Source organism: Hypanus sabinus, unplaced genomic scaffold, assembly GCF_030144855.1.
Source record: "Hypanus sabinus isolate sHypSab1 unplaced genomic scaffold, sHypSab1.hap1 scaffold_1364, whole genome shotgun sequence".
NCBI lineage: Eukaryota > Metazoa > Chordata > Chondrichthyes > Myliobatiformes > Dasyatidae > Hypanus > Hypanus sabinus.
Genome location: NW_026779435.1, coordinates 34,427 through 50,559, shown reverse-complemented (window position 1 = coordinate 50,559; position 16,133 = coordinate 34,427). Strand labels below are relative to the sequence as shown.

General features: G+C 45.7%; 1 protein-coding gene across 3 annotated transcripts in view; it reads right to left on the bottom strand.

Annotated features, from left to right (window-relative positions):
• Positions 1–15,420, bottom strand: part of LOC132386889 (NACHT, LRR and PYD domains-containing protein 3-like) — a 67,943-nt gene extending 52,523 nt beyond the window's left edge. Inside the window, exons 1-5 of one of the 3 annotated variants that reach the window (XM_059959241.1) lie at positions 15,319–15,398; positions 14,697–14,805; positions 11,185–11,353; positions 1,845–1,937; positions 742–825 (exon numbers count right to left, since the gene is read on the bottom strand). In XM_059959241.1, the coding sequence (XP_059815224.1) occupies positions 742–825; positions 1,845–1,905 (145 nt within the window). In that variant the 5' untranslated portion in view covers positions 1,906–1,937; positions 11,185–11,353; positions 14,697–14,805; positions 15,319–15,398. Of the gene's footprint in view, positions 1–741; positions 826–1,844; positions 1,938–11,184; positions 11,354–12,960; positions 13,100–14,696; positions 14,806–15,318 lie in introns of those variants that run through there. The other 2 variants (XM_059959242.1, XM_059959240.1) reach the window with 2 other exon arrangements.
• Positions 15,421–16,133: the final 713 nt, after the last annotated feature.

Sequence of the window (16,133 nt, the reverse complement as noted above, 5' to 3'; positions counted from 1 at the left end):
TGTGGGGAACGCACACGTGACAGCAGTGTGGGCCGGGCTTGGGTTGGGGTGTTCCATCTGTTGAGGGCTGATTTTTCTTGTCCCCTTGAATATATCTCTCTTTGCAAAAGTCTCTGCTTATCCCTGGGAATATAGTAACACATCACCATGACTGTCCTGGTACTGCCCATCACCACCACCTTGCTCAGGGTTACTGTCAGCCTGCCTGGTCAATCCCTTCCTCAGCAAATCTCTGGAATATCTCACAAAATGCTGGAGGTACTCTGCAGCTCAGGCAGCATCTATGGAGGAGAAAAAACAATCAACGTTTCGGGCCAAGGACCTTCATCGGACTGGAAATTAGGGGACAGAAATTTGAGATATTGTCACACTAATTTCTATTCCTCGTGGTCCTGATCCAAAATGTCACATTTTTATTCCTGTCCATGGATGCTGCCTGACCTGCTGAGTTCTGCAAATCTTTTGTGTGTCTTTGTGTTGCCCAAAACTTTCAGCATCTGCAGAATGTCTTGTCTTCTGGAGTAACTCGCTATTTGAATGTGCATCACAATCTGTCAGAGGAGCAGGAGCAGACGGTAACTGTACTCCTTCCACGTGTGACTGTGTTTTCCCCAGAGATGTTGACTCTCTTTCTCATCTCTGTTCAGTTTTCACCAATGTTTTCTGAATTGCCAATATTGAATTAAACCCAGACACAGAATGAGCAGAGTATTTATAAATTAAAATAACTCGCCAGCATACCTGTATCATTTCCCGATGTTGACATCACTGGAACTCCTCCACTGCTTGCACCTTGACCCATTTTGAGGACAGGTGTGATCAGTTCTGAAACAAACAAAAACGAGGGTCAAACATTCACTGGGGTTTAAGGAGAACACCGTTTTGTTTTTAAACGGAGGCAAACACTTCCAAACATATTGGGCTTGTCCACTGAAGCCGTGACATTGCCTGGTCCTCCCACAGTCACACAATGTCCATTTCCACACTATCCATGGATTGTACACTGTGCCTGAATTCTCCAGGGTATCTACTCACTATATTACACGCAATTCCCTTTAAGGAACCATTCTTGTGTCCTGGGCTGGGAATGATGTGTCATGTGACAGCAGGCAGGAGGGGGCGCAGTGTGGTGTCAGATCCCGGTCTGAAACGGACTCGGGCTGGGGTGTTCCATCTGTTGAAGGCTGCTCTTTCTTGTCTCTGTTAATATACTCTCTGTTTTCAAAGGACTCTGCTTATTCCTGGTTGAATATAGTAACCCATCACTATCACTCTCCTGATACTGTCCATCACCACCGCTTTGCTCTGGGTTACTGTCTACCTGCCCGGTCAACCCCTTCCTCAGACAATCTCTGGAATAACTCACAAAATGCTGGGGAGCTCAGCAGGTCAGGCAGCATCTATGGAGGAGAATAAACAATAAACGTTTCGGGCCAAGGCCCTTCATCGGACTGGAAATGAAGGAACTGTAATTCCAGATACTGTCACACTACTTTCTATTCCTTGTGGTCCTGATCCAAAACGTCAAATGTCTATTCCTCTCCATGGTTGCTGCCTGACCTGCTGAGTTCCGCCAATATTTTGTGTGTGTTGCTCAAACTGATCAGCATCTGCAGAATATCTTGTGTTATGTAGAATCTCGCTACTTTAATGTGCATCATAATCTGTTAGAGGAGCAAGAGCAGACACAAGTGACTGTTTCCTTCCACAAGTGACCGTTTCCCCAGAGATGTTAACTCTCTCTCATCTCTCTGCTCAGTTTTTCACAAACATTTTGTGAATTGCCGACGTTGAATTAAACCCAGAATCAGTAATTTATAAATTAAAATAATTCACCAAAATACCTGTGTCCTTTCCCGATGTTGATGTCACTGGAGCTCCTCCACTGCTCGAACCTTGACTCATTTTGAGGACAGATGTGATCAGTTTTTGCTGCTCTGTAACAAAAAAAATAACAGGAGGATCAAACAATCACTGGGGTTTAAAAGAGAACACTGTTTTGGTTTTAAACTGAGGCAAGGAATTCCAAACATCTTGGGTCTGTCCACTGAAACCTTGACATGGCCGGATCCACCTGTGCCCGTCCACCCACAGTCACACAATGTCCATTTCCGATCTCTCCATGGAACATAGATTGGGATAGGATTCTCCAGGGTTATCTACTCACTATATTACAGGCAATTCCCTTTTAGGAACCAATCTTGTGTCCTGGACCGGGAGTGATGAGTCTCCGGAATGGCAAGCCAGGTTGAACAGACAGCACCCATTGCCTTGGCCCTCCTACCACTGGTGGCGCTGTGGTGAGTAATGGACAAGTGTTCCAGCAGTGTGGGCTGAATCATTTCTGCTGACGATCAGGCTTCTATTCCTCTCGTCACTGGATTATACAGATTTCTCAGTCACACCTGATTCTCACCGTCTCCTTTCATTTTAACATCACCTGGCATTGACACCAATGTCAATATATGATTTGTATCGAAAGAATAACACACTGACAACCTGAACAACGCAATGTCACACATAGCATCGTGACATTTTGCCCTGAACAACTATCGTTCTTTCTGCAGGATTTCAAGACCATTATTAGCACCAAAACTTGATTAATATTTCTTTGAGCATATCACCTGGCTATTATCAGATAGTTAGTTATATGACACCTTGTTAAACACAATGTTGACAAGTCACACGTCCAAAACTGCCAGTTGGGATTAATCATCAAAATAAATGAAACAAAATGATGGAATTATTCAACAAGACAGTGAGCATGTTAATATTTCAAATGGAAGACCCTGTTTCAGAGCTGAGCCTGAGTGTAGGAGCCATGTATCTGTTCTCTATCAGCATTGCATCCTGCATTGTGTATTTATGATACTTTTTATGGTAATGTTGCATCACTGGGGTTGTAGTAAATGCAAAGGGAATCAGTTACATATTTGTGCTTTGTTCACTGTAGTACACAGCTGGGGACTGATGAATGTAATATATGTTGTTATTATCCACTCAGATACACTGAACTTACACTTGGGTACAGTGCAGTTTCATCGCTTCGAGATTGTATGTTTGCTGATTACTAATAAAGTACCCAATACATAGGCCCTACTTTTGTAACAATCATTATTGGAGCTGAGGGCACGTCTTGCAAGTATGACAAATCCGCGGATGGCGCCAGCAATGGCAGATTTGCTTGGTTGAATCCCACCGCTACATTCTCGACAGAATGACCTTGACAATTGTGGGGATGACTTACAGCAGACTAAAACTATGGAGTGTATGGACTTTGTCCTCCTACCACTGGTGGTGTTGTGGTGAGTAATGGACAAGTGTTACCGCAGTGTGGAACATCTATTCTTCTCTTTTCAGTTTAACATCATCTGGGATTGACGCTTCTGGCAATATATGCTTTGAGTCTACATAGAATCACTGACATCTCGAACAATGCAATGTCACAAATAACATCATGACATCTTGTCCTGAACCACGACATTTTCTCCTGCAGGACTTTAAGACCATTTTTATCACCTAAACTCAGTCAAGGTTTCTTTGAACTTATCACCTGGCTAATATCAGATAGTTACATGGCACCTTGTTAAGCACAATGTAGACCTGCCATACATCGAAAACAGCAAGCTGGGAAAAGAAGCTTTTGAGATAAATAAAACAAAATGCTGGAATTATTCAACAAGACAGACAGTATGTGAATATTTCAGGTGGAAGACCTGGTATCAGTGCTGAGCCTGTGCATCTGTTCCCTATCTGTATTGTGTATTTATGATTTTTTTTATGGTAACTGTTCGCATCATTCGGGGTGTGGTAAATGCGAAGGGAATCAGTTACATGTTTGTGCTTTGTTCCATGCAGTACGCAGCTGGGGACTGATGGATATCATATATTTTGTTATTATCCTCTCAAATATGCTGAACCTACACTTGGCTACACTTCAGATTCATCGCTTCAAGATTGTACATTTGCTGATTGCTAATAACGGATCGAATACATATCACCGACATTTGTAACAATCATCACGGGAGCTGAGGGGACACCATGCAAAGATAACAAATCCGTGGGGTCGCTAATAACGGCAACTTGGTTTGGTTAGAGTTCACCGCTACATTTTCAACAGATGTTTCTCAATCAGCCGATCATTTAAAACATTCTGATGTACATAATGAATACTTTGCTTCATTATTCACAAGTGAAAGAGACCTTGGAAGTTGTGGGGATGACTTACAGCGGACTGAAACACTTGAGTGCACAGAATTTAAGAAAGAGGATGTGCTGGACCTTTTGAAAGTTTGATAAGCCGCCGGGACTGGATGAGATATAACCCAGGCTACTGTGGGAAGCGAGGGAGGAGATTGCTGAGCCTCTGGCAATGATCTTTGCATCATCAATAGGGATGGGAGAAGTACCAAAGGATTGGAAGTTTGCATTGTTCTTTTGTTCAAGAAAGGGACAAACAACCTCAGACTCCATCCTATCCAACTTCTCACACAATATTTATCCTCTCAGTTAATTCCCTCTCCCTCTTACTGCTGCTGGGATCCTTCCTTCCCTGGGGAACCAGCATCAACTGAAGGGCTGAGAAGTCTTCTCCTAACTGTCAGCGATACATCAGAAACCTGCCGCAGGAGATACTTCACAAACACCCCCAACTTACCTCGGAGAAAAATGTAAATAATTCAAAAAGCAGGACATTTACTTTGAGATTTGTTCCGCTTTGACGGGGAGTTCAGAGCGGGAGTGTGAGATGTGATCAGCAGGGTTAACAACCCCTCGGCTGGCCCATCTCCACTATTGGGTGCAACCAGTGATTGACATTGCTTTGCACCAATGGGAAGAGTGCAACTCCTCTGTTGATGGTAGGTGGGGTGGGTGGGTCAGGGAATTGTTACCTCAGCCAGTAAAGTTCAACCGTCTCAGTGTCAGTGTTATGTAAGGAATTGCACACATGGCATCATATCCCAGTGTGGGGTACCCACACGTGACACCAGGCAGGTGGGGGCGCAGACTGATGTTAGATCCAGTGGTGGGGATCCCACATGTGGCACCAGGCATGTGATCCTGGTGTGGGGAACCCACGTGACATCAGACACATGAGGGCACAGACTGAAGTTATATCCCAGTGTGGGAACGCAATGGCGTCACGTGTGGGTGAGAGCTTGTTTTCAAAAGCTGTTCAATGGAGGTTTCAAATGATTTTAGTGGAACAACAAAGGAAACTTAACAGGTTTCATCACTGAATGCAGTGTTGTGTGAGGGGAAGTCCCCTGCTACATGCCTGGCGTTATGGAGTGGGCAGTGGAGCCTTTATCTTGTGTTGGGTTACAAAACCCCCAGTGTTCCTGGGGAGGACTTTCCAGTGTGATCTGGTTCGGGGTGCTTCAGTCAGTGCAGTATCTTGTTCACCACCCCTTTTGATACAGCCCACAACAGTGGTGTCAACAACGTACTTATATATGGTACTTAGCCACACAGTCACAGGTGTAAAGCGAATAGACTGGGGGCTGAGTACACATCTCTGTGGTACTCCTGTGATGATGGAGATTGTGGAGGAGATGTTTTTGCCAATCTGAACTGAGTGGGGTCTGCAAGTGAGGAAATCCAGGATCCAATTGCACAAGGATCTATTGAGGTCAGGTCTAGAAGTTTAATGAGAAGCTTTGAGTGGACGATGATTTTAAAGATAACCCAGTAAATTTTATTTTAAACTTACTCAGCATCCCTTATGAGGCAAATGACATCAAGCATTTGCAGCTCCAGTTCCTTAACACTTCTCTCAGGAGTTGCAGCTTGGTGTACTGGTGTAGATGTGGTTACCTGGAAAGCTGGAGGTCTCCCCGAATATCCAGTAATTTCTTTTTTATTTTGAATAATGCACAAACACCATTTTCAAGATGCTTGTAACATCCTGAACAGATTTTGCAGAAATGCAAAGCCCATATTCATTAGTTTTCTCTTCAGTCTAATACATTCCTTACAGCCAATGTTCACAACATCCTTTCCCTCCCCCCCCCCCCCCCAATCACCCCACCTCACGCTCCTGAGGTCAGTTGTCTATTCACTGAAGGGCATTGATCAGAGAATGAAAAATAATGCAACACTCCTTTGTGAGCTGTTACTGACCAAAATAAACTGAAAAAGCTCTGTATCACATGCTGTGAGTTTAATTTCTGTAATAATGAAATTAAAGTTGTAATTTACCCTTTTACCCTGCCTTGTGCTGCATTTAATTCAACCTGTGCTGGTGATGCTTCCCCAGGCACACTGCCCCGTGGGGGCGAGGGTCCTCTCCCAATTCCGACCCCGCAGACTATCCCAACACAAAATGGAAAGGAAACTGCTGTCCGTCCAGGAGGAGCGAGCATGTGCTGTGATTGTTGAAGCAAGCATGAGGGGGCAGGCCTTGAAATGAAACCCACAGATGCTGCAGAACTACGGTAAAATGAGATGGCTTTTTAGAACAGCTTATTGTTGAGCCCACTAGGGGATCATCTGTACTGGATTGGGTAATGAATCAGAGTTGATTAGAGAGATGGAAGTGAAGGAACCCTTAGGAGGCAGTGATCACAACATGACTGAGTTCCTGTGAAATTTGAGAAAGAGAAGCCGAAATCCGATGTGTCAGTATTTCAGTGGAGTAAAGGAAATTACAGTGGCATGAGAGAGGAACTGGCCAAGGTTGACTGGAAAGGGACACTAGCAGGAAGGACGGCAGAGCAGCAGTAGCTGGAGTTCATGTGAGAAGTGAGGAAGATATATTCCAAAGAAAAAGAAATTTTCAAATGGAAAAAGGATGCAACCATGGCTGACAAGCGCAGACAAATCCAAAGTAAAAGCAAAGCAGAGGGCATACAAGGAAACAAAACTTAGTGGGAAGAAAGTGGATTGGGAAGTTTTTAAAAGCTTACAAAAGGAAACTAAGAAGGTCATTAAGAGTGAAAAATTGAACCATGAAAGGGAGGTAGCAAATAATATCAAAGAGGATAATGAAAGATTTTAAAGTACATAAAGAGTAAAAGTCAGGTGAGAGTAGATATAGGACCAATAGAAAATGATGCTGGAGAAATTGTACTGGGAGAAAAGGAGATGGTTAGAAACTGAATGTGTATTTTGCATCAGTCTTCACTGAGGAAAGCTTCTGCAATATACCGGACATTCAAGGGTGTCAGGGAAGAGCAATATGCACAGTCACAATCACGACAGAGAAAGTACTCAGGAAGCAGTATAGTCTAAGGGTAGATACGTCTTCTGGACCAGATGGAATGTACCCTCATGTTCTGAAGGAAGAAGCAGTGGAGATTGCGGAGGCATTTGCAATCATCTTTCAAAAGTCAACAGATTCTGGTCTGGTTCCGGAGGACAGGAAGATTGCAAATGTCACTCGGCTATTTAAGAAGGGGGCAAGGAAGCAAAAAGGAAATCTTGACATCAGTGGTTGGGAAGTTGTTGGAGTCGATTGTCAAGGATGAGATTACGGAGTACCTGGAGACATATGACAAGATAGGCCGAACTCAGCATGGTTTCCTTAAAGGAAAATCCTGTCTGACAAACCTAGTGCAAATTTTGGAGGAAATTACAAGCAGGCTAGACAAGGGAGATGTGGTGGATGTTGTGTATTTGGACTTTCAGAAGGCCCTTGACAAGGGGCCACACATGAGGCTGCTAAACAAGATAAGAGCCCATAGAATCACAGGAGAGTTGCATACGTGGATTGAGCATTGGTTGATTGGCAGGAAACAGAGAGTGGGAATAAAGGGATTCCATTCTGGTTGGCTGCCAGTTACCAGGGGTCCACAGGGGTCCGTGTTGGGGCCGCTTCTTTTTACGTTGTATATCAACGATCTGGATTATGGAATTGATGGCTTTGAGGCTAATTTTGCTGATGATACAAAGATAGGTGGAGTGGCCCGTAGTGCTGAGGAAACAGAGTCTGCAGAGAGACTTGAATAGATTGAGGGAATGGGCAAAGAAATGGCAAATGAATTAGAATGTCGGAAAGTGTACGGTCAAGCTCTTTGGAAGAAGAAATAAATGGCCAGACTATTATTTAAGTGGGGAGAGAATTCAAAGTTCTGAGAGGCAACAGGACTTGGGAGTTCTCGTGCAGGATAACCTTAAGGTTAACCTCCAGGTTGAGTCGGTGGTGAAGAAGGCGAATGCAATGTTGGCATTCATTTCTAGAGGTATAGAGTATGGGCGCAGGGATGTGATGTTGAGGCTCTATAAGGAACTGGTAAGACTTCTCTTGGAATACTGTGTGCAGTTTTGGACTCCTTATTTAAGAAAGGATGTATTGACATTGGAGAAGGTTCAGAGAAGATTCACTAGAAGGATTCTGGGAATAAGAGGGTTAACATATGAGGAATGTTTGACTGCTCTTGGACTGTACTCCTTGGAGTTTAGAAGAATGAGGGGGGACCTCATAGAAACATTTCGAATGTTGGAAGGCATGGACAGAGTGGATGTGGCAAAGTTGTTTCCCATGGTGGGGGAGTCCAGTACGAGAGGACATGACTTGAGGATTGCAGGGCGCCCATTCAGAATGGAGATGTGAAAACATTTTTTCAGCCAGAGGGTGGTGAATCTGTGGAATTTGTTGCCACGGGTGGCAGTGGAGGCCAGGTCATTGGGTGTATTTAATGCAGAGATTGATAGGTATCTGAGCAGTCAGGGCATCAAAGGTTATGGTGAGAAGTCGGGCGAATGAGACTAAAGGGGAGATTGGATCAGCTCATGTTGAAACGGCGGCGCAGACTCAATGGCTGACTATCTGAATAGCTGACTTCTGCTTCTTTGTCTTATGGTCAAATGGGCTCCAAGCACCGGACCCTACGACAGCCAATGGGAAATCCTGCAGACCCAAAAAGGGTCTGGTTATTCTTTCTCAATAGACGCACAGACAACAGGAACAGGCCTCTCAGCCCATCCAGTCATTCAATGACCCAAGACCAGTCCATCCTTGCACCCCAACACCACTCCAATCCAGATCATCAGTCTGTCAGGGTTTACCCCCCAAAGTGGTGGATATGTCTGCTTACCACCACCGTGTGCTCAGACATTTCCAATGGTGAGCTCGTCCCTTCCCTCACTATTAATTGGCTCCTTCCCCCATCCTGCTCCTTGATCCCCCACTGGGACAAACATCCTCTGAGGCTCCATGCTGTCCTCCCCCCTCACACCATCTTTACTCTCTCAGTAAAATCCCTCACCCTCATCCTTCTGCCGGATCACTCACTCCCGGGTTTATAAATGCCCCAAATTACCTCGGAGGGAAATGGAAATAAATCAAGAAGTGGGACATTTACTTTGAGGTTTGTTACGCTCTGACGGGGAGTTCAGCAGAAGCAGGAAATGGGTTCAGCAGTGGCAACAATCTCTCGGCTACTCTGCTTCCGCGATTGGGTGTAACCAGTGATTGACATTGTTTCGCACCAATGGGAATAGCTCAGCTCATAAACCCTCTGTTAACCGTGGTGGTGGGTCAGGTGATTTTTACCTTATGCATTAAAGATCAAATGTCTCAGTGTGAATGTGACACAAGGAACTGCACGCATCACTGCATCAGATCCCGGTGTGAGGAACCCAGACCTGACATCAGGCGCAGAGTGACGTTATGTGTGGGTGAGATCTTGTTTTCAAAAGCTGTTTAATGGGTGTTTTTAATGATTTCAGGGTACAAAGGAGGAAACTTAACGGGCTTTATCACTGAATCCAGTGCTGTGTGACGTAAAGTCCCCTGATATGTGTCCGGCTTTGCCATGTTGTTGATGGCTGGGCTGCATGGCCTTTTTCTCGAGTTGGGTCACAAAACCCCAAATGTTTCCTGGGAGGATCTTCAGGGTGATTTGATCTGAGGTGGTTCAATCAGTGCGGTGTCCTGTTGTTCACTAATTTCATAAACAACGTGTTTGCTAGTGTAAACCAGAATTGCCAGCAGGGTAAACACAGATTTGTGTCAGTGAACAAAATCTCTGCATTCTTTGTCTCCTCGGAAACTAATCAATCTGACAATGTGGACCACAGATACCGCTTAATCTAAAACTGAGTGAACCATTCAGACAGCTGATCGCCGAGAGGAATCATGTTTGTTGGTCATTAATTTTCACCCAGAGTCATTTGAATGGAGTTAATGTAGAGTTCAGAGGTGTCACCATGAAAGGACAAACACTCTACAGTTTCCCTCCGACGTCCGGCCATAGGTAGTTACGCAGGGACCTCCTGCAAATGGCAGCACAATGCCAACCCCAGCTGATGTCAGCGGGCAGCGGAGAGGAAGGCGCTGATCTCAGGTTCGTGTAAATACATGACTGGTTGCAATGGGAAAGGGTCGGGTCTGAGCCCGACACCTGCACAGTCTGGGCTCTCCAGTGCTGCAGCCCTGGTTTCAGTTTTGCTCCCGAGCCAGGATTGTGGGATCAATTAGTTGTGGTTCCCGAAGCTGGAAGTGTGGACATGGGTGAAGGGAATCTGTCTACGTGTACAGGTGTGGGATAAATCGTGGGAGTGTTGTGGTGGGATTGCCGGGGTGGAGGGTGTTTGGGGCGCGACCTGGGAGGATGGGTCCGGGGGCAAATTAAGTTGTAAACAAGGAAGGATCTGGTCCATTGGATCAGACAGTTCATGTGCCCTAAGAATCTCTTTATATTAATTACTGTCTAATCTTGTTGCGAACATTGTGTTTGTTACACAACCCCAGAGTCTGGGAACAGCTGGATTGTACGAAGCAAAGTGTGATGATGAGAGGCTGTTTATTGCACTTGAGCCCAGTGCCTAGTGATGTTTACCATGGTTACACCTATTGCAACTTGTCATCTATGTCAATAATTTGGTTGAGAATGTATAGGTTATGGGTAATGAGTTTGCAGCAAATAATTTTAAACAATTACATTTTTTTAAGATCTTAAGTATAAATACTCCCGTCTCCCTCTCCCCATTCAGAACTAACCCCCACTGCAGCTACTTCAGAAGATGCAAGATCTGCAAATGATCAAACACTGAGGTAATGTGAATGACTTTGTAGAGCTGGACTGCTGACAACACATTACCAAATCTGGAGTGATTGCAACTGGATCTGTCAGAGGCAACTGATACTTCTGGGCACATTCTGTCTCACTCCAACTATTTCCTATCTTTGTGCAGGTATGTAATGGGGACAGGACCAATGTCTGAGTAAATGAGACTCACCAAACTTTCTCCTGACTGAATGAATGTTAACTCTGAGTCAGATGGGTTCTGTCCAGTTGATGCTCTCAGTCCTTGGGCAGGTTCACTTGCTGCTGTTCCCTCGTCTACAGTCGTGGTTTGCTTCCAGATGTGGGCTTTTCTTCCAATAAATCTCTCAACACAGGTCTAACTTTAAACAGAAAGACAATGAAACACATTAACAATGCAAAGGGGAACATTTCTGCTCAATGTACCAAAAAACATAAGCTCACTGAAATTTAATTATTAAAGACAAATATAATGATCTGAGTGAAGAAATCTATAATTGTCCGTCACATGTCACAAACCCTTACATGGGATAGGAAGGAGTCATCGTTCAGTTATGGTAAGACTGAAGACGCAGGAATAGAATTAGGTGATTCAGTCCATCAAGTCTACTCCACTATTCAACCATGGCTGATTTTATTCCAACAGCATGTTCCTGCCTTCCTCCTGTAACCCTGAAGGTGATTAGCAATCTTTTCTGGAAATTTAAGCTATTCCAGGGTGAATGTAATAAAGAGAAACTGGAATTACCAGAAACACTCAACAGGTAAGGAACAGCTGTGGGGAAAGGAACAAATTTGATGATTCACGTTCACAACTTTCGTTACAAAGTCTTCAAATATTTTCAGGTTTTGGTGCAGATCTGCAGCATCTGAAGCTTCTGTTTGATTTTCACTATCTGACAGAGACTTGAGACTGAGGGTGGATTTCCAAACACCATCTGAACCATTTTTCCTGGTGCAAAGATGGAACAGCCCATTTAATCACAGCTTCATCCTATGACGGATGGAATGGGAACTCATTCTCTCCTCAGATTAGCAGTGATTGTTTCCAAATGAACTCGATCACCAGACATCGGAACCCAGATCAGAAACACCTACTCAACCGCTCATAAATACAGGTAATGTCACCTGCGGGTTCATTACTGGGTGACATTCCAGGCCAACCATCACAGGGTCACAGAGCTGTACCTGCTACTTACCTACCCTGGAATCCTCACACACTCCCCCCACGTCTCACATGGAGTAGTCTAATCAGGAATTTTCCTGCAACAAATTTCCAGACACCCAGTCACCACTTCTGATTCATTGGGGAAGGAGGACCATTCAGCCCCATCTGCAGAAATACGGAACTGGGCTGAAGCCAGTTCCACACTGTTGGGAGTCTCCACCCCAGGCTTATTACTCTCCCATTACTCTTTGCTGCCAGTAATGTGCTGCAGTGTCTCAGCCATTCACAGTTCAAAAACTCATACTACCACACCGACAGAACTGGAACCTGATGATCCTCTCACAGATCCATGTAATAATGACCGATTCTGTATTAACTCCGAGGCTAAAAGTGCAACAGAATTGATGAAGACAAAGGTTAAAAGAAAGACTGAATGATGTGGTGGGATATAGGTTGAACAAGATGGTTGATATATATCATTGAGGTGGTGGGATACAGACTGGACAGAGGTTGAACAAGATGGTTGATATATATCATTGAGGGGGTGGGATACAGACTGGACAGAGGTTGAACAAGATGGTTGATATACATCACTGAGGTGGCTGGATACAGGCTAGACAACGGTTGAACGAGATGAGTGAGGAATGAGCAGATGGAACCAGGTGGGAGAAGGGATCAAGGACGATCACTGATGGTCCTCCAGCAATACACAGATACGGAATTAATGATACATACTGTGACACTCTCAGAGGAGGGGGATGGGGGGAGGAGAGGAGGGTCTGGTCGACAGCCCACACCTACATTTGTGGAGTCGGCTGATGGTGCAGTATCAGCTCCCGGCTCGCGAACGGAGGGTCTGAGCTCGATCCAGTGACGGACCACTCCCAAGTGTGCACTCCATCCATGCCAGGTTGCTGTCGAGCTTGCAACTCGACCTTTTAAAAAAACACTGCCACCTCCATTTTAAAATCGCACGTGGAATATTGTGGAGGATCAAATACCCAAATCCAAACAGCTCTGTTTATTGTTCTTGTGTGAAAATGCTTTTGTGGGGTTATGATGGTATGTTCCAGTTCATTTATTGTTACCTTTTAGCTTGGATTGTACAGTTTTTGCTTGTCTATTTCTGGGCCACCCTAACTGTAAGTGGGGTGTGTGAAGATTACCTCCCTTGTCTGTATGACACTGGTTAGGTTCACTCTCCGGGTCCTGCTGGCTGGTCTATTTTAAGTTTATCACAATAAAACTGCTGAGTTTAATGAGCTACCTCGTCTGTCATTATGGAACAAATGTTCACCACAATACTACTGTATAAAAGATCCCAAAGGAACAAACCTAGAACAAACCACAAGAACTTTGGTATGCTTTGCCCATCACCAAATGTTATCAATGCAGCATATTTTCCATCCGGATACTTCATGGCTTGGTATGGTGACTGCAAGGAACTGCAGAGTTACGGACACAGATCAGCTCATCACAGAAAACAGTTTCCTCTACATGAACTCTTTCTGGACTTCCCACTCTCTCGGTAAAATGAAAGATCCCCACAACCTGGGACATTCTCCTTTCTCACCCACCCCAATTAGGGAGAAGGTAGAACAGCCCCGAAGCACATATCACCAGGCTTAAAACCGGCTTATCTGAACTGAAAAAGTTTTTGAGAAGTTCCAGGAAGCGAGGTGAAGTCGACAGTTTGGGAAGTTAACGGGACTCATTGGCAATATCAGATTTCCTCAACAAAGGAAAAGATGCTTGTGCTGCGCAGCACAAAATGGTGACTGTACTCTGTCGGCCAAAAATCACTGCCATTCCGCGGACTCTCAGCATGCGCGATGTGATTTTCACATCACAGCCGGAAGGGGTGGGGGGCCTCGGGGAAAAAAGCTGCAGGCTGCAGATCTGCGGCGAAATCAGAGCGGAAAGCAGGATACCGTGACCGGTTGGTGCGTCTCCCCGACAATAAACCGGGTCCATAAGACACAGGAGCAGAATTAGGCCGCTTGGCCCATCGAATCTGCTCCGGCGTTCAATCATGGCTGATCTTTTTCTTCCCCTCCTCACAGCCCCACTCCACGGCCTTCTTATCGTAACCTACAAAATCTCCCTCTTAAATACCCCCCAACATGGCCTCCACAGCTCGCTCTGCTGATTTCACAAATTCACTGCACTCTGGCTAAAGAAATTCCTCCGCACACAAAATGCTGTGTTCCACAGTAACTGAGTAAATGGCCGACAGCTCGGGAAGTTACCGGGACTCACTGCCCAACATCAGACAACCAGACTTGACACTGGCCTCAGTACTCACCGATGGGAATCTGAATTCCAGCCCGAGGAGGCGAGGACCCGTTCCCTCCCTCTACCACCCCTCCCCCGCAGACGATCCGCTTCAACAACGAACGGGATGAAAATAAACCACCCCCCACCCGGGGTTGTGTGAGCGCGCAGGGTGATTATTGCGGAGGGTGCAAATTCCACTGACCGACCCAGCAGACTCCGTGAGGAAAACAAACTTGCCCCTCACATCTTCTGCAACCTACCTTATCTTTGACATTTGAACTCTGGGGAAAAAGATATCGTCTGCATATTCTACGTATTCCGCTCGTAATCTTTAAACGTCCATCCAGTCTCACCCCAGCCTGCGCCGCTCTGGAGAAAACAACACAAGTTTGTCCAGCCTCTCGTTATAGCTCATGCCCTCTAATCCAGGCAGTGTCCTGGTAAACCTCATCTGCGCCCTGTCCAAAGCCCCGACATCCTTCCGAGAATGGGGGCGACCAGAACTGTATGAAACACACACAACCCGGACCGACCCCGGCAGATTCTGTGAAGGAAGCGAGGCGAGGCCTGCAGTTCGGGAAAGTTCATCCCCTCCCCCTTCAGGCTTCACCGATCACCTTGTGTTTCTCTCTCCCTCCCCACCCCCACCTTTTATTCTCCAGTCCTGCCGAAGGGTTTCGGCCGGTAATGTCGACTGTCCTCTTTTCCTGGATTCTGCCCGGCCTGCTGAGTTCCTCCGGCATTTTGTGCGCGTTGCTCGCATTTCCAGCAACTTCAGATTTTCTCTTGTTTGAGTTCGGGAAAGCGAACGGGACTCTGAAGTTTAAATGGACTTTTAAGATAAAGGGAAAGTTAAAGCTCGGGACCGGCATCAACACTCACCAATGGAAAGTCGTTGGTGTCGCTCCGCAGAGAATAATCCGACCACCGACCCACTTCAACAAAGAACGAGAAACACCGCCCCTGCAGCACTGAGCATGCGCAGTGTCATCAGGGCGTCATCACAGCGGTGGGCGGGGCCTCTGAAAGGAACTACCCTGCTACGAGGGAAAACGGGATCACGTGACGGTGGAGGGTCTCCCACGTGTCCCGGTGACTCCGCTCATCGCCCCTCACACGCTGCCCGACCCACAGCTGCATTTCCCACATTATTTCATATTTACACCAGATACGTTTTGCATTTTTCTTATATATCTCCCCGTCCGATCCTCCACCTCCCCAGGTCGCGGTTACGGGTTCGATTCCCATCCCGGTCCAACACACAGTTCAGACGCAAAACAGAATTGCCCACACAAAATGCAGGAGGAACACAGCAGGAACGTCAGGAACGAATGGTCCACAGGGCTTCCCCCTATAGATGCTGCCTGGCCTGCTGTGTTCCACCAGCATTTTGTGTGTGTTGTTGTTCACATTTCCAGCATCTGCAGACTTCCTCATGTTTGCTCCAAAACAGAATTGTTCTGGTTTCATTTAAATAAATCTATGTTTATAAACACTAATATCTATTCACATTCCTCAGGCCTCACTGGACAGGAACACTGAAGCATCAAGTGAGAAACAGCAGGATGTGGCCATTCTAACCAGCAACAAGATGGCGGCTGCTGTCCCATCTCAGCCACATGTTTCTGTCCAATCTTCATTTCCGCGATCCCTTCGCTCTCCACACAACTGCCGGCCTTTGATTTATGTGAGGATGA